The sequence below is a fragment of the Tubulanus polymorphus genome, chromosome 7 (assembly GCF_964204645.1).
Source record: "Tubulanus polymorphus chromosome 7, tnTubPoly1.2, whole genome shotgun sequence".
NCBI lineage: Eukaryota > Metazoa > Nemertea > Palaeonemertea > Tubulaniformes > Tubulanidae > Tubulanus > Tubulanus polymorphus.
In genome coordinates this window covers 18,204,581-18,222,784 of record NC_134031.1, presented here as the reverse complement: position 1 = coordinate 18,222,784, position 18,204 = coordinate 18,204,581, and the positions used below count along the sequence as shown (strand labels likewise).

Sequence of the window (18,204 nt, the reverse complement as noted above, 5' to 3'; positions counted from 1 at the left end):
ATGTTTTTAACTGTGATGATCAGCTTTGTCTCTCTGTCTCCTCTACGTTCACTATTTAATTCAACTTCACTCTAAATGTAAATGTAAACTGGGTATAAATGATGAGAGGCAGTGTTTTCCCACGTGACGCTGGCACCAATTTGTTCGCGGGTTAGAATTTAAATTGTAAATATTTCCCGAATACTTCAACGATTATATAATATCTACGGTTATAATCGGTGATAGTCAAGGTCATCGCGGAGTCTCACGTGAGGTATGATCTGAAACCCGGTCACCTGAGGCCGCGGTGTGAATGCTCTATTTCTCTTCGGAAATTTTCATTGAAAATCTATCGTATTCAGACGATCTGGAATAAGCCGACCAACCCCAGCCCCATTTGGTGTTTGAACTCGCTGTGGTGCTCTGTGACCCGAGGACTTATGACGTCTGCTATTGAGATAGAGGTCGAAGGTCACGTTGATGAACCCATGTGCATTTGAATGGATTAGGATGATAGTGACGCAGCATTTCGACTTGTATTTCACATATGCCCGAGATGTAATGTATTTGAACTTGCTGCGTGCTCTGTGACCCGAGGACTGACGACGACGTTGTCAGCTATTCTACAGATACAGACTGATGGTTTATAGTTTTAAGTGCGTTTGGCTGTTATTCTTAAATCTAATGCATTCGAACGATTAACTGGTATTACGTACGATGAGGTAAAGTCAGTACTTCTAGTGAATTTACTACTCATACTACAAACTCATTCTAGAAACAGTCTTAACCCTCTGTCATCTGTAGCTCTTGGTTTTCCGGCAACGTTTAAATTATTTAGTTCGATTAGGACTCAGAACAGTCGACTGTGGCAATCGAGGATTCAATTCGTTTATGGCGAGTGAGGATTCACCAGGTGTCTCTAGTGTGCATTAGGACAAGGATGCAGGATTCATTTGAAAAAGATACATTATTCTCTCATTCGTAAACTCAATTTTGATTGAGTGCTTCTATAGTTATGTACGCCATCTGATGGGATAACTGGTACAGTGCGCGGGGTCCTCCAGTAATCCACTACCCTCGATTATTCAGTTGATGCCACCAAATCAAACAAAATCTACCAATCAAATAAATAACAGGGTCAATCCCTATTTTAAGATTTTTAAAAAGTCACTTGCCAAATATGGCAGTTAATCTTAAAGTTTGCTATAGTACGTCTGACTGTAGCGGAAACACATAAAAATACATTTCTGTATCAGTTGGGAATTGTGTTCTATTGAGAATCACTCCGACTGTCACATTAGATCCAAGTTGAATTAACCGGTCCATTTATCTGAGCAGCAGCAGAGAGTTTTACTTACAGTAATAGAGTATGTCTATCTGTGTGATGTGTACGTGGAACAGGTCATATTAGACTAATGTCTATTAGAGTCATTATATAATTACGACGTTGCGTGACAGAACTCCACACAGCTGAGTCTGCATTATCTCTCCCCTCTCTCTTTCCAGACCTGACTACAACTTCTATTTGAGAGTAGTTTCTACTCTATTTCTAAACAAAAATATCAAAATACTCATATCCATTCATTTTTGATTAAACTATTATTTTCTTAATTCAATTACTATCATTTCTGGTTAAAACTACTTCAATTTGAGAAATCAGCTAGATTGTCTAGCTTCCCTCTTCTCTCTCCTTTGACCGCTTGCAGTGGCTTATGCAATATCGTTATGTGGTGAAAGAATACGTAGAGAATTATATCAGGAATATGAAACTTCAAGTTCAAAATGTCTGTCTATGTCTGTGTTTATGAGAGGCCATCATGTTTGATTATAGTAATCACCAGTATTTCAGAGGTTCTGTGTTTAGTTATGAATTTGAAACTCGGGTAGTGGGCGGCCATCTTTCTCGATTATAGTATTCAACTCGAGCGCCGAACGTGTTTTTACAACCGCAGGAAACGACACATTCTGAAATAACATGACATTTCATTTGACTGTAAAGAATAAGCATCGTGTATAATTAATACTCGCGTAGAGAAGACTCGGTTTCTCGCTGCTTCAACGACGCCAGTAACCGATTCGAACCGGATATACTTAAACCCGAAATTAGCGTCAGGTTTGACGCGTGAAATTACAGATCGTCGCGGCGATAATTTTATAAAACTTGTTGTGGTTGTTTTAATTAAATTCAACACGCAGCGCGGAGCTGTGCGGCGCGGCACGGGCGCTAACGGTTCCCGACGTCCCTCAGGTATTTATCAGCCTCTCGTCGATGTTAAACTGTATGTAATCAATGTTATCATACCATCGCCGCCCGCGGCTGACGCCGACCACGTTTTCCAACATTGAATTATTTTTTGTTTTTGTCGAAACCTTTCTCGCACGAAATATGGATCGTTGATGATGGTGGAATTTTCGGTCTCCAGACTGTCGCGCCGTTGATGGAATCGCGAAAATTTTTTATCGCGTATAGAAATATTTGAAATAGTCGCAAGCATTAAAAGGTCTCAGACTCCACTCTATAATCTATGAATCAGTTGTTTATTCACCTGTAGTTAAATCCTGAATCTCGATCCTATTTTGTACTGAAAGAAAGACCGATCTTTGAACATAATATGGATTAAACAACAGTTTTTTGTTTTTCTCCTTACACTTCGACTATATCCTGATAGTCGGCTTCAGAAATGGAAATCGCTACATCAGGATAAAGTCTATAAGTCAAATAAATCATAAGCTTCATTCATTAGGTTTAGATCATAGGTTCTCACGCATTATCACTGTATTTTTTAATACGGGTTAATTAAATTTTTATTTACGGACTCCCTGATAAACATGGCCACGATCTTCAAGGCATGACTAGTAAAATTGACTGATTTCATCAGGTTTACGGCACATTCAACTGAATTTTTTACATCATCTTAGAAAGAAACGGTTAAGCGATTGTGATAATAAAGTATATTGAATTGGTATTGAATTGGGTGTATGGTGGTTTTATTAAACTCATCAATCACACACAATATGCATCTCACATCTCACAACGAGAGCTGCTAGACTTGAGGAATTCTTCGACCGACCCGCCAGGCAATATCTACACATCGATTTCTCATCCGTAGTTTATACACTTTATGTCTGTCATTTTCAACGAAAATAAGCTCCATCTCGGTAACACTTATATATACATATATACAGAGAGAGAGAGAGAGAGAGAGAGAGAGTGAGTGTGAGAGGGACGAACCCAATATCCCTTAACCGTCACAACTTGATTCATCTCGCTCGGAGAAAGTGAGAGAGAAAGAAAGAAAAATTATTGACAAAATTCCCTCAAACATACGCGTGCATACATCCCCTGTGTACGAGATATTCTGACGAATACAAGATTTCAGCCGGGATCGTACTGTATGGTTGCACAGTTGTGACTTACGTCCAAAAATGGTCTTAGATCTTAAGACTGGTCTTAAGTTGTTAGATTGGCTATAGAACTAAGTTGGTCTTCGACTGGTCTTATATCTAAGCCATGACTATGCAACCGGCCCCAGGTGACTGTGATTGGTCGAGAGGTGGTCACCCGATGTAAACGTTAAGAGAAATTCGTTCTTACGAAACTGATGAAATAAACTTGGCCTGGATTTTGAATTATTATAAATTGTTTTCTATTCCCCGTGGTATGAGTTTCTGGATTTGTGACGTGTGTTTTAGTCCCTGGAGTGATTGTGTATAGTTCTCATACACCTAATCAAACAAATGGATATCAGTATGTTCTCTGTATTTGATAGGTTTATTACCGTCCCTGAAGGCTTATTGTCGTACTGGAATCCGGTTGAATTTGATCGGTCGTTCTCCACCGCAATCTAATCAATTTCCACAAAATATAATCTATACATGAACAAACGATGATTCCGAGAGAATTTGCTGAAAATATTCCCCCCTGGATTCGGGATTCAGCCGTGTTCCCAGACCCTGTTCTACAGTTTGTGGTTGAAATTTCACTAAGGTTTATCTAGCTTTTAGCGTATCTGTACTTAGATGTCTTGATTTTGAAATCAAACCCCCGTTATGATCCCGGCAGGTGACTGGTGTCTGGCTGGTGTGACTGGTTCCCTGCAGGTGTGACTGGTTCCCTGCAGGTGTGACTGGTTCCCTGCAGGTGTGACTGGTTTCCGGCAGGTATGACTGGTTCCCGGTATGTGTGACTGGTTCCCAGCAGGTATGACTAGTTCCCGGCAGGTGTGACTGCTCGATATATAAGTGGCACACCGAAACACACAAAAATCCATCAACGTAATGAAAAGAGTGAAATTCATTGGTATTTTCAAGATCAAAAACATAGGAATTTTACATCGATAGGATCAAACCTTTCTTCTTTAATTTAACGAAATTCAAGATGATTATTACATTTATTACACCTTGATATATACAGAGCGTAGTATGGGTTAATGCAGTAGAAAAGTTTCGAACAGAACTAATATTGTCATAGATTGCACAAATGTGGAGTTTGAAGTTTGAAGTCCGGCAGTTGTGTAGATCTGGGAGCTGTCTATCTAGCGGTGCCCGCAGTCTGAATCATTACAGAAATAAAACGGCTAAAAGAACACATCTCAAACATGAAAACATGAACCTATAAAGAGATACCTTGAACACTGCTATACGATTCTTATTTTCGGTTCCTTGTCGGAGGCGATTGCTATAATCTTCCGGACAATTTAACACCACATTTTACCCTTGAGATTTGTGTGCATGGAATCCGTGATCGTATCTGAATGTATCAGATATCTGGCAATGTCTCCGATAGATTTCACCCTACGGATTCTGAATCATGACCTATCTGAACTAGCCCTAATGAGATCAAGTCTTCGCTGATACAGGCTGACGGAATCTATTCACAATCCGCTGGAGATTTCTACACTTGATTTTGATTATGATTCACTTGACTACAGGACTACAGATATACAGGTTCTGACTCCACGGGATCGGACTCCAATGACGAGTTAAGTTTTACTCTGTAGAGCTCAATTCCAATGTTTAGACCATTGATTCAAATGTCGAAGCAAATTTTGAATTCTATCAAACAAGTTTAACCTGGTGTAGGTGGCCCCAAAATCAAACAGTTTCAAAATCCAGTTAGAGGGGTTGACTCATAAAGGGACTTCTGCTGATAGCCCGAAAATCTGTCACATCCAGTTCAGGACCCAGTTCAGGACCCAGTTCAACTTTTCTGGGCCAAGTTCCACAGTTCAGGATCCAGTTCCACAGTTTAGGATCCAGTTCCACAGTTCTGTATCGAGTTTCAAAGTTGAATTTTGTTTGTATTAGATTCTGATTCAGAACATTGTGGAGCTTTCAGACCAGAGTTCTTACAATTTAAACCATTTCTAATCGAAGCTAGAACTGATTCTCTGTATGGTAATTGAGTTATTATATGTTGAATGTGATAAAATCCGAAGATTCTTGGTCAATTCTGATGTAATCTTATATGCCCCAGTTACCTGTATTTACATGACTGTATACAACTGATGCGATCCCCATTTAAATGTTATGTTATGTTACACTAATCTGGTCAGAATTGAATTATTAAACTGATGTAAGCTACGAGATATTTGATGTACGTTATGTGCGTGAGTGGTCGCATATTCCAGCCCTGGCAAGCGAGGACGAGCGTATGAATGGCTCCTGTACTCACGCGTAGTAAAGGGTGAATATTTTTAATGTGTGTTCCGAGTGACCTGACGAGATGAGCTGAGATTGCCCGTCGACACGCGGCCCGCGACGCCGGTTTTTTATCGGGTAAATATACAAATTAGTCAATAAAATAACGGAAGAGCAAGTGGCTAGTCAATTTGTCGTATGATTTATAGAACGAGATAATCGTCGTAAAATACCAATCCTTACGAACGAGATATCGAAAAAATTCTCTATTCAACCCGGAACTACTGGGAGAGAGAGAGAGAACAGAGCTTTTACAGTGGAGGGATTCGTCTTTACACTCTACTCAAACAACCTATATTTCTACAGTTTCTATGGATTCATTTACATAGATTATTTTGTGTGTTGACTCTGGGCCCAGTTCCACAGTTGTTTGGGTTTAATGTGACTCAGAACCCAGTTCCATAGTTGTGTGGGTTTCATTTGACTCTGGATCTAGTTCCACAGTTATACGGCTTTGATTTGACTCTGGATCCAGTTCCACAGTTGTGTGGTTTGATTTGACTCTGGATCCAGTTCCACAGTTGTGTGGTTTGATTTGACTCTGGATCCAGTTCCACAGTTGTGTGGTTTGATTTGACTCTGGATCTAGTTCCACAGTTATACGGCTTTGATTTGACTCTGGATCCAGTTCCACAGTGGTGTGGTTTGATTTGACTCTGGATCTAGTTCCGCAGTTATACGGCATTGATTTGACTCTGGATCCAGTTCCACAGTTGTGTGGTTTGATTTGACTCAGGATCCAGTTCCACAGTTGTTCCACAGTTGTGTGGGTTCAATTTGCCTCAGGATCCAGTCCCATAATTCGTTGATTTTCATCCTTACCGGGATAGAATTTAGATCAGATTTACATATCAATCTCTTAGTTAATCAACCGGACAAATGGTTCATAACTCAGACAAAACCTCTCGTAGTCAATAGAGCATCAGATTTTCTCGAGTCAAGAATCACTCATAGATTTTTGCGCACGATTCGTTTTTTTTTTTTGGTTCCATTAACGGATAACTGAGCGTTTCAACTCGGCTATCACTAAACGAGAACGTTCCGTACCGGGCCCGCGGATGGTCGATTCGCTTAGCCGAAAAATCCCGTCAGAATGCGATAAAAAAAACAAACCGACCTCCGTTCGATAAATAGTTTCTTACAAAAATCCATTAGTCGAGCGTGAAACTCTGTTGTTTAACGGCGGTATTTAAAAGCGGACATTCACGAAGGATTATGTATTGACGGGATGTCGATAACGCGAGGTTCACGAGGCTCGCGTCGCGTTTCTCGATTGATCGATTCCGGTTTAATTTTGTAGCGATGAAAATTCAGTCGAATCAAACCGACGTACATCAGACAATTATAGATCGAATCGGTTTTAACGATCATCTTATAATCATCTACTCAGTGAATCGACGTGAAAAAAAAAACAGCAGCGGACCGACCGAACGGTTGAATGCTACGCGTTTAGGCGGGATTCAATCGAATGTATTCCAGTTTAGAGAAATGTCAATTCCTGAATATAAAGTCTCTATCGGCTATTTCCCTACCGGTCACTTCTATCAGGTTTACACATATTATTCCGGAATAGGTAGAGCGTATTCTGGTTGAATTCCAGAATTGGTAGAGACCAATCGAAAATTACCAAACTCTCTAGGCCTACTGGTCCCATCTATGAGGTTTATAGATTGAGTGTAGAGTGTATTCTGGTTGAAACGAACGCACCAGAAAAGAATTCCGACCATGTTTATTTTGAGAGGATTTTTGGAAAAATCAAACATTATCATTACATGTTATGACCATCGGGAGATTGAGGTAGTCAGAAGGTAGATATCGGACATTGTTTCAGATGCGTTTAACTTTAAGAGACTGTCATTGTTGACCTTCACCTTCTAGTTCGAGAGAACAACGGAAAAAACCCATCAGATATGGAGATAAGAAGTGTCGTTTATTGTTATGATATTGACGACATGTACTTCACGTGTCAGTATAACGAGAACCTAATGAATTAACCATCAACACTCCAGCGGATGCTGCAGGTCCATCATTCCCGCTTCTCAGTAGTCGTCATCGTCGGTGGCAACTGCAGCTTCGTGTGTCGCAGTACCGCTATCATCGTCACTAGCAGACGACTGATGAAATTATCTCCGCGGCAACAACATGTTCAACAATCGTATCCGAGACAGCAGTAACAGGTGTCCGAGAATTTTGTAAGTACCTTATTTTTATGTAGGTTTAACAGAAAGTTTACAGAGATCTACCGGTATTTTGTTGAGATCTACCGGTATTTTGTTGAGATCTACCGGTATTTTATTGAGATCTACCGGTATTCTATTGAGGTGTTTTTGAAGTACACAGATCGACCGGTAATCTATTGAGCTACCAGTATTCTGGATACTGAACTGTTTTTTAGAACTGTGGAAGTGGATCCAGAACTGTGGAACTGGGCTCAGAACTGTGGGACTTGGTTTTTAGAACTGTGGAACTGGATTCAGGATGGTGGAACCGAGTGAATTCCACTCAGGTGTTTCTGGTTTTTTCTCTGAAAGTGTGTTTCGTCGTTTATGGATGAAATTCAGTTACATCAATGATTCGACACCCGCTGTTTTCGTTGCCGACGGCGATTTCTGTCATTGTTGTATAAATCGTTGCGTGTATTTTCCCGCGCTATTATCGTCGTCGATAGCGACGATTCTTGCCGTTGCTGCCACGGTTACGACTAATGTACTTATCACCACGGCGATGATGATGATGTAAACTGTTTTTCTTTTTGCTCCGATTTTTATCTGCAAGAAAATGTTTCATTCTCATCTCGACTCTCAACGTTTTTCCTCAATCGGGTTTTGACATTTTGTTCTCCTCGGCTGCGGTCCATTAGTCAACAACATCTCTCCTCTCCTTTCTCTCCTTTTTCTCATCTATTGTCTCTCCTCATTCTTTCCTTTGCTCACTCCACCTCTCTCTCTCCTCTCCACCTATCTCCTCTCCCCTCTTTTTTTAGTCGTCGTTGAATCAGAATCAAGTGGAGCTCGCCGATAACTATGACTTGTCATTAGTAAACTGATAAGTCCTCCCGTCTTACCCCCTCCTCCCTCGACTCATACCCCCCACCCCTACTCGGCTGCCATTCAGAGATCGAGTACTAATAACTGGAGTGGACGACATGTCGTGTCGGGTCACAAAAAGACAAATTGCATCGGCTGTTGGAAAATCTACTCGGACATGTTTAAGGTGTCCAAGTATCATACTGATACAGATCAGTTTACTGCCGCCTGGATGTATAAATGTCTTATTATATATATATATAAAAATATATGCGTGCAGTCTGTATGTCTGTGGTTCTTTCCATTAAAATCTTGCGGTCAGTGGAATTAAGAGCAGATAAGTGGTGATAAGTATTGCGTCAGCCCCCAGCAGCCATAAGAGAGAGAGGTAGGGTGCGGAGAGAGAAGAGAGAGAGAGAGAGGGAGGCAGGGAGGGAGGTAGAGAGACAGGATGGAGTGGGATGAGAGAGGGTGAGAGAAAGAGAGAGAGAGATGACATACAAAGTACAGCGGATGAAAGGCAGGATTGTTCGTAACTGAAGCGATCTACGAATCTATATGTGTTGATTCACTGTGATTCGCACCGGATTCAGTTGTTTATAGAATCTGTCGCGATTCTATAAAACTCTCCTGAGATTGAGAGACATCGTTGTAGCTATTATTAAAACTTCGTCCATCACGCGGCAACCGAGCGCGATCGAGCCAATCTTTTACGTATCAAAAATTGCAGCCGTCAAAATTTTGATTCCCGAAAGATTAAAAGATTGAAGTAGATTATTGAGTAAATTATCTTTCCGCTCATAAACTGCGAGTCGTTAGTTTACGCAGGAGGATGGAAGATTGGAATGGTGTAGTTATTTTTTGGATTTAATCCGCAGCTAGGGTCGTTGAGTCTGAAACCGGTGATATTCACAGCATAAACAGCAATCAACTGTGTCTAGAACGTGTATCGTATACTTACTGACAGAGTGTGTAATGAATTTCAGATGAACTTTTACTTCACCCATCAACGACTCAATCCCCGACTAGTCACAAACAAAGACTACGACAAGCACAGAGACTACGTGCTGTTTGATCTCGCAGAGAATCGGACTAGTTTTGACTGTTGAACAGGTTGGAGAGTAAGGATTGGTCTCAACAGGTCTGATAGTTCAGATAGGATTGACTAGTGACTTATGACTAATGACTGATAGTGTAGATACGTGAATGTAATGTTCTATTCGATATTATAAACAAGCCCTTTCTTGTAGATGATGGTTTTTAGTTTAAAACTGAAATTTCAGGACCACAGTTGTGAATTAAGATTCAAGGACAGATTTATGGGGTGGACCGGGTCCCGGTGGACTAGTAGAAAACCCCCTTGTATGCTAAATTTTCTATTGGAGCGCCACCAGAAGCCTTCACCAAAATTGCCCTCGTGCGGCCAAATCTCATCTGCCTTAAGTGTCCATTACAATTTTCAGGCCCACCCCTTCAAGAATCCTAATTCCACCCTTGAGATTTCACTCGCAGTCTTCACTCGTGGAAAATTATCTAATCTTAACTCCAAGTCGACTCTAGCTAACTACTTTAGAACTTGGTCCAGGGTTTTGTTATAAATTTTTTTCGTCATTCATTATTCTGATATCGTGTTTTATTATTGTCTGTGATATTTTGTTTGTTTGTCCGATGGGACGTATCACAATACATTTCACGTTGCTGCGATTAAGAGAAATAAGTGTTCAGTAAACATTGATATTTTGATGTTCTATTTCACTCTTAACTCGCGGTAGATCTACATTTCACTAAACTCTCCCCTCGTCTCTCTCCCTATCCGTTTCTCCCTCGCCTCCCCTTTCTCTCCCTCGCTCCTCCTTTAGCGCTATGTTTCCCCTCTCTCCTCTCTCAGTCTGTGTGCTCCCACCCACACTCTCTCATTAATCATATCTATGTTCCGTCTGCTCCCTGTTGTCTGTTGTAATATATTTCACTAATTGTACATGTTGATATTATGTATGGCAGAAGGTAAAGAGAACAAATGGAATCTCATTAGGCACGGATCCACACCGATCCACTGACATTGATCCACATAGATCCACGCTGATCCATTGAGACTGATGATCCACATAGATCCACACGGATCCACTGACACTGATCCATATAGATCCAAACAGATCCACTGACACTGATTCACACAGATCCACTAACCCTGATCCACATAGATCTACATGGCTCCACTGATATTGATCCACATAGATCCACATAGCTCCCCGTAGATGCAGACACAGTGAATAAATATATATATATATATATATATATATATATATCTACTGGTTGATCATTCTGCTGTTGTATTTATTATGTATAAGAGGAAATCAGCTCATTTACACAAATAGTCGTCATTTCTCTCTGAATGAAGCCACAACAACTTGATTAGATAGACATCTGTAGGGGGATGAATATCCAGCTCACCGTTTGTCAACCACTTTTATCACCTTTTCTTCTGTTCACTATTTCTACTGTATGATTGTCCGTGTAGCCGATTTTTTGGCTTCTGTTGTGGAAGCATTTTTTTCGTAGCAAAAGTGAAATTTTTATCCTCTGCGTGACGGCATTCATTTGTAAGGCGAAATGACGCTAGAGTTTTAACCCGGTGCCCTGTCGTAGGAAGGGAAGAATGATGACAAACTCGTTTCTTACCGAGGATAAACACGACATGTAGAGAAGATATGTATGAAAAAAATACAGTGAGATTACCCAGTAGAGAAAATGAGAAATAGTTCCCCTGCGTTGCGAAGACTTTCCCTGCGTTAGAACAGTTATTTCCGACGACAAATTGGCAAAATTTGTTGAGGACCAGAAAATACGTTATAGAAAATGATTTTGCTTGAGTTCGTCGAGAGTTGAGTAACTCAAGTCCCGAGTCGAAGTTCACTGCATCAGAGAATTATAACATGTGAACCCCTGCGCAGTACCCCTCCCCTCCCCGCCGTAGTAAGTTGTCTTCCTCAATCGGTTGTCTGTCACTGCTTATTTTTGAAGTTCTACACCGCGTAATGGTAATCGCACAGGGAAATTCGCGACTTGAATCTACGAACGACTTAAGAGATGATGCCTTGACACGCGGGCTATTTAACAGACGACCCGCAACACGGCGGAAAAAAGGAAAAGTCGCCACTTGGAAGAAAAAAAACTATGAATCTATGAATTTATGACATTAGAGATTTCGACTCGCGCGGACACGGTCAGACACGGCGTAGGCTATTTCGCTGATTATTCAGGAACAAACATACCCACCCGGTTATACGGTGAAGTGTTATTCCTATTATCAGGTATTTTCATTGAGAGGGGACTTCATCATCAGTTTTACGTGCTCCGTTCATTATTGGATCGTATGAATGGTCTCTTCACGAGCGACCCGGCTATGCATCTATATTATGGATTATCTCGGGAGAGCCGACTATGAACTAGTTTCAATGACTGGTGTTTTTTTTTTATCGAGGAGATGTTTCATTCGTCAGTTCCCACGGCGATAAATCATGAAACATCTCAACGTTTCATGCGACATACGTGCGACGTTGAACTTGTGGTGAATTTTAGAAAGCAGTTTATTTCATTTACAGAATGTTGTAAATGGAGGCTCCACGGTATATCGTGTTCAGTGGTAATGGCTACTGGTAGTTGATTGGGTAAACTATAATTTCATCAAATCCAATCCATACCTGTCTCAGGACCGAGTTCAGGATCGATTTCAACAGTTCTCTCCGAGGACTGTCGAATTGGATCCTGTTTTAACTCAGGTGTCAAACTTTACCGACAGCAGTGGGCCGGGTCCCAGTTTCACGAAAAAGTTTAAGCTTAAAACGGTGAAGTTTGAATTGTTGTCCTCATCGAAAACATTAAGTAACCAACAGCAATTACACCGAAAAATTTAGTTAAACTTTTTCGTGAAACTCGGCCCAGGTCTCGTGGATTAAAACGGATTCAAATTTGAGTGAGATACTTGAATTATTGAAACAATTTTGTTCCAAACAGGTCGAATGAAGCCCACGAACCGTTTGGCTCGGTCCAATCTAGCTGGCAGTAAACGATTTCAATTTCGCTCGTGTTTTCTCACAATACACGCTAAATCCGATTTAAACGAACTCCCATAATCTGAGGGATTACGTTCAGTCTAAACCTGTGCGTCGACTACATATCAATTTCATCGACCGTTTTAAACGGAAAATGAACATTCGAATTCGATCAATAATTTCTCCGCAGTCGTTTCTAATAAATTCTATCACATGGAAAACTTGCCGCGGAACGTAATCACATTCTACAACATTTCAAATTACATTCTTTATTTCACGTGTTTTCACGACTAAAAATTGTGAATTCGAATTGAATTATGAATGGTTAGTTGTGGGGATGATCTATCGAGTTTCACGCTTGAATTATCAATAAACCGCGGAGAACGCTTTAAAAATCTACTTTCTAAATCGATTTCTAGTTAAGAGACTTTCAGCGCCAGGTCGCGTGATCTCAACAGAGAGACATTCATCTCAATAGATATCTACTTCATACATTTCAATCATCACTTGTTTTAAATCGATTCATCATCGAAACTCTACAACTATAAACTCACATCTCAACTTCCAACTCTCGAATCTAAACTATACTGTACATAAGTGTACACATTGTAATGTACACTGTATGCAGTATAACACAGATGTATACTTTATAGATATATATACATATAGGTGTATGAACAAAATGTTTTATGTGAAGGGAAATGTACATTAAAAAAGTGTGAATAGTATAGAGCTGATGTGCAATGTATGAGGGTGATGTATACTGTATGAGGATGATGTATACTGTATGAGGGTGATGTATACTGTATGAGGGTGATGTATACTGTATGAGGGTGATGTATACTGTATGAGGGTGATGCTGCTTCAGTAAACCAGAATAGTTTATCGTTTAGTTATTGATAAAATATTCATTTTTCAATTTCCTTAATTGCCTGAATCCAAAAATAGTCAACTCGCCCCTGTCTCTCTCATCAATAATCTACAATATGATTCACGAAGCCATTAACTGAATGTCTACAGAAAAAAAAATGTACTGTGAGCCATGAGATTTGGTTAGTAGTTTGAGGAGGTGGTGTGAAGTCTAAAACCATGGTTCAGCGAGGTACTGGTCAGTAGAGACTGACGTTAAACCACGGTTCAGTGAAGTACTGGTCATTAGAGACCGATGTTAAACCACGGTTCAGCGAGGTACTGGTCAGTAGAGACCGATGTTAAACCACGGTTCAGCGAGGTACTGGTCAGTAGAGACCGATGTTAAACCACGGTTCAGTGAAGTACTGGTCAGTAGAGACTGACGTTAAACCACGGTTCAGCGAGGTACTGGTCAGTAGAGACCGATGTTAAACCACGGTTCAGCGAGGTACTGGTCAGTAGAGACCGATGTTAAACCACGGTTCAGCGAAGTACTGGTCAGTAGAGACCGATGTTAAACCACGGTTCAGCAAGGTACTGGTCAGTAGAGACCGATGTTAAACCACGGTTCAGCGAAGTACTGGTCAGTAGAGACCGATGTTAAACCACGGTTCAGCAAGGTACTGGTCAGTAGAGACCGATGTTAAACCACGGTTCAGCGAGGTACTGGTCAGTAGAGACCGATGTTAAACCACGGTTCAGTGAAGTACTGGTCAGTAGAGACCGATGTTAAACCACGGTTCAGCGAGGTACTGGTCAGTAGAGACCGATGTTAAACCACGGTTCAGTGAAGTACTGGTCAGTAGAGACCGATGTTAAACCACGGTTCAGCAAGGTACTGGTCAGTAGAGACCGATGTTAAACCACGGTTCAGCGAAGTACTGGTCAGTAGAGACCGATGTTAAATCACGCTTCAGTGAAGTACTGGTCAGTAGAGACCGATGTTAAACCACGGTTCAGTGAAGTTCTGGTCAGTAGAGACCGATGTTAAACCACGGTTCAGGGAAGTACTGGTCAGTAGAGACCGATGTTAAACCACGCTTCAGGGAAGTACTGGTCAGTAGAGACCGATGTTAAACCACGGTTCAGTGAAGTACTGGTCAGTAGAGACCGATGTTAAACCACGGTTCAGCGAGGTACTGGTCAGTAGAGACCGATGTTAAACCACGGTTCAGTGAAGTACTGGTCATTAGAGACCGATGTTAAACCACGGTTCAGCGAAGTTCTGGTCAGTAGAGACCGATGTTAAACCACGGTTGAATTGACGCAAGAATCTCGTTATTAGCTTCGGTTTCGTTCGTCGTACGTTGTTACAAAACGTCTCTAAATCAACGTTGTGATCGCGTCAGTGAACACCGAACGAAATCAACGACAACCGAACAAAAAATTCGCCGATATCTTACGTTTACTTTCGCCAGTTATTAAATGGTTGCCGTGATACGACCGACCGACCGACCGAGCCGTCAAACTATGAATCACTTCAACGAGTCGGTAACGATAGAAATGAACGTCGTTGCCGTTGTTTTCGCCCGCGGGGAATTCGCCCGTTCTTTAACTAACAGCAGTTAAACCACCGGGCGGCGGTCGACACTTTACTTTCATCGTCGTCGTCGCTGCTCAACTGAATGTAGTTGTTGATTAATCGATTGAATTCGATGTGAATAAAAAAACTGACAATGTAGTTGTACACGCTACGACTGCTGCTGCTGCTGCTGCTGCTGCTGCCACCGCTGCTGCTGTCGTTGCTGCTGCTGCTGTTGCTGCTGCTGTTATTGCTGCTGCTGCTGCTGCTGCTGCTGCTGCTGCTGCTGCTGCTGCTGCTGCTGCTGCTGCTGCTGTTGCTGCTGCTGTTATTGCTGCTGCTGCTGCTGCTGTCGTTGCTGCTGCTGTTGCTGCTGTTATAAGTGTTGCTGGTGCTGGTGCTGTTATTACTGATTTGTTAGTGTGTTGCGTATTAGCAGGTTACACCGAGGACCCATTAGTCACATAACTCATATCACCAGCTACACGAACACTCATAACTCATCTCGGCGTATTTACAAGATTAAGTTATGTTTATACGGGATTAACCTGCTACGTCCATTTGCGCAGTTGTGACTTACCAGTACTTTAAAACTTATGATCTTCTTAAATGTAAAGACTGGTGTTAAGTTCTTCTCTTGACGAGCCTCGGTTGAATCTTTTAGTTTTGAACTGGATAATATCCGCCTATGACATCTTCAAATTCACGTGATGACATCATCACCTTACGTCATCATCAATTATCAAATCGCTCTTAGATGTAACATGTCTTAAATTCGTTTCATTTTAAATCGTTTCAATATATTGAGGGGGAAATCATGAACTCAGACATCTGGGGCAGACATCTTTTCTAAAAGTATCTCATGCTCAACTTCTTGGTTTCGGTAGAAATGATTAATTTCTCTGAACTACCGATAAAGTGTTTCTCTGAATTCAGCCGGTTGGTGATTTTCAAAGTCTTCCACAGTAAAACCTGCACTATAGATGGAAAATGTCATAGCTCTAAATTAAGGCATTAAATGTCAGTTTGAGATACTGTGTATGCGATTGCTACACGAGTGTTCACAGAGCATGACCAATAGCTTAACATAAAAGGGAGAAAGCGAGAAAGTGAGAAAGTGAGAGAAGAAGTAAGGAGAGATAGAGGGGAGAGGTTAGAGGATAAGAGAGAGAGGGGGGGAGAGGGCAGATATATAGAGAGAGAGGAGAAACAGGTAGAGAGGAAGGGGACAGAGGTGGGGAGGAGCGGAGAGGAGAGGAGAGGAGGAGAAAGGATAAATAGGTAGAGATGATAGAGGACAAAGGACAAATGGGGAGAGAGGAGAGGAGAAAGGAGAGAGGGAGGACAGATGATAGATAATAGGTAGAGTTTGATTTATTTATTTTCATAGAACTATACGAGAGGAGTGTAGAAAGTGAGGTAGGAAGAGAAAGGCAGTTATTACTTTTATATGTGTTTCATATGATAGTGATAATAAAACATCAGTTTCATGAAACATCAGGGAAACATCATATTTGTGTGTGTTAATACGACACTCAAGGGTGATATTGATTATACTGTTATACTGTTAATCAAGTGTTTAAAGCCTCTTAGAAACTCTTGTCACTTTCTATACTACATTCGGTTCATCAGGAGTTCATACAGCAAAAAACCGGTCTGCCACTTTATTACAAGTTTATTATTTATTATTACAACTTATTTGCGAGGACTGTTGCCATTACAGGGGATATTTTTGGTAATACTTGGGTACAGTGTAGAATGGATTAAAAACTGATGTTTTAGTTCAGCTGCCCGTATATATACTGGCCATTTTAACACCTTATCAGGTATGTACTAAAACGCATATGACTGAATTATGACTCCCGATGTACTTTCAAAACGAGCTGAACACTAGACATTAGTATATCAACCTACATTCATTTATGCTTATCACATTTTCAGTCCCCCCTTGAGGAATATTCGTGGTAAAATTTGCGACTGGAATCATTTTCCAGACAACACGCACCAGTTCGGATCATTGTCAATTAGATTTATACTTCGAATATATATATTCATGTAACAGATGATGTCCTATATAATTACAATACATTTATATCTAATTCATTAATTTTATATGAATTTTTTCCGAATACTTCGCATCGGGATTCGTACGCTTTTGATGGTCACAATTTTACTCGGTTTCGTCGGACCGAACGGTTTGTAATATCATCGATCAAACAACTGACACGATATCACAGTTAGATTTGATCGTATCTGAGTTGAAGGTCTTCCAGGATTTAAACCTGATTAAACCCGAGACACTGAATACAGATAGTATATGTAAATACAATGGCTTTCTTACATATGGGTGCAATTAAAACAGTGCAAGCGCGAATTAAAGAGGAGATACCGGTAGATAGGTAGGCTGTGAACGGACAACTACAAAATATGCGTTCGTTGACAGTAGTTTTGAGTGATGCTATTAATTATTGCCGGTGAAGTGATTAACCGAGTCTAGTCTGTGTGATAGTGAGTTATATTTATTCAATCTGTAGAAATTTCATCGTCAATTTTCTCTTTTTGGTTCAATGCTTTGACTGTGTCAGATGACCTAGATATGAGTGACCCTGTGACCACCCACTGGTCAGATGACTTAGGATTTTAGTCGCTTGATGATGTCACCAGTCAGCTGAACTAGGGTTATGAATCTGGTCATGTGACCTGGGGTTAGGTTTTTGATTGGCTAATTATGTCACCAGTCAGCTGAACTAGGGTTATGAATCTGGTCATGTGACCTGGGGTTAGGTTTTTGATTGGCTAATTATGTCACCAGTCAGCTGAACTAGGGTTATGAATCTGGTCATGTGACCTGGGGTTAGGATTTTGATTGGCTAACGATGTCACCAGTCAGCTGAAGTTAGGATTATGAATAGGCATCTAAAGACTGGTCAGGTTAGAAGTGGTGACTGATAGGCGTAGGGTTTTGATTGGCTGTGATGTCATCAGCCGATTGACCCTTTTAAGAGTTTCGCAT

At 40.9% G+C, this 18,204-nt stretch overlaps 1 protein-coding gene across 4 annotated transcripts in view; it reads left to right on the top strand.

Annotated features, from left to right (window-relative positions):
* Window positions 1-18,204, top strand: part of LOC141908620 (putative N-acetylated-alpha-linked acidic dipeptidase) — a 57,249-nt gene that overhangs the window by 20,927 nt on the left and 18,118 nt on the right. The window contains exon 1 of one of the 4 annotated variants that reach the window (XM_074798724.1): window positions 17,498-17,590. The exons of 1 other annotated variant lie outside the window; for it this stretch is intronic. In XM_074798724.1, the coding sequence (XP_074654825.1) occupies window positions 17,520-17,590 (71 nt within the window). In that variant the 5' untranslated portion in view covers window positions 17,498-17,519. Of the gene's footprint in view, window positions 1-17,497; window positions 17,700-18,204 lie in introns of those variants that run through there. 2 more of the 4 variants (XM_074798727.1, XM_074798726.1) reach the window with 2 other exon arrangements.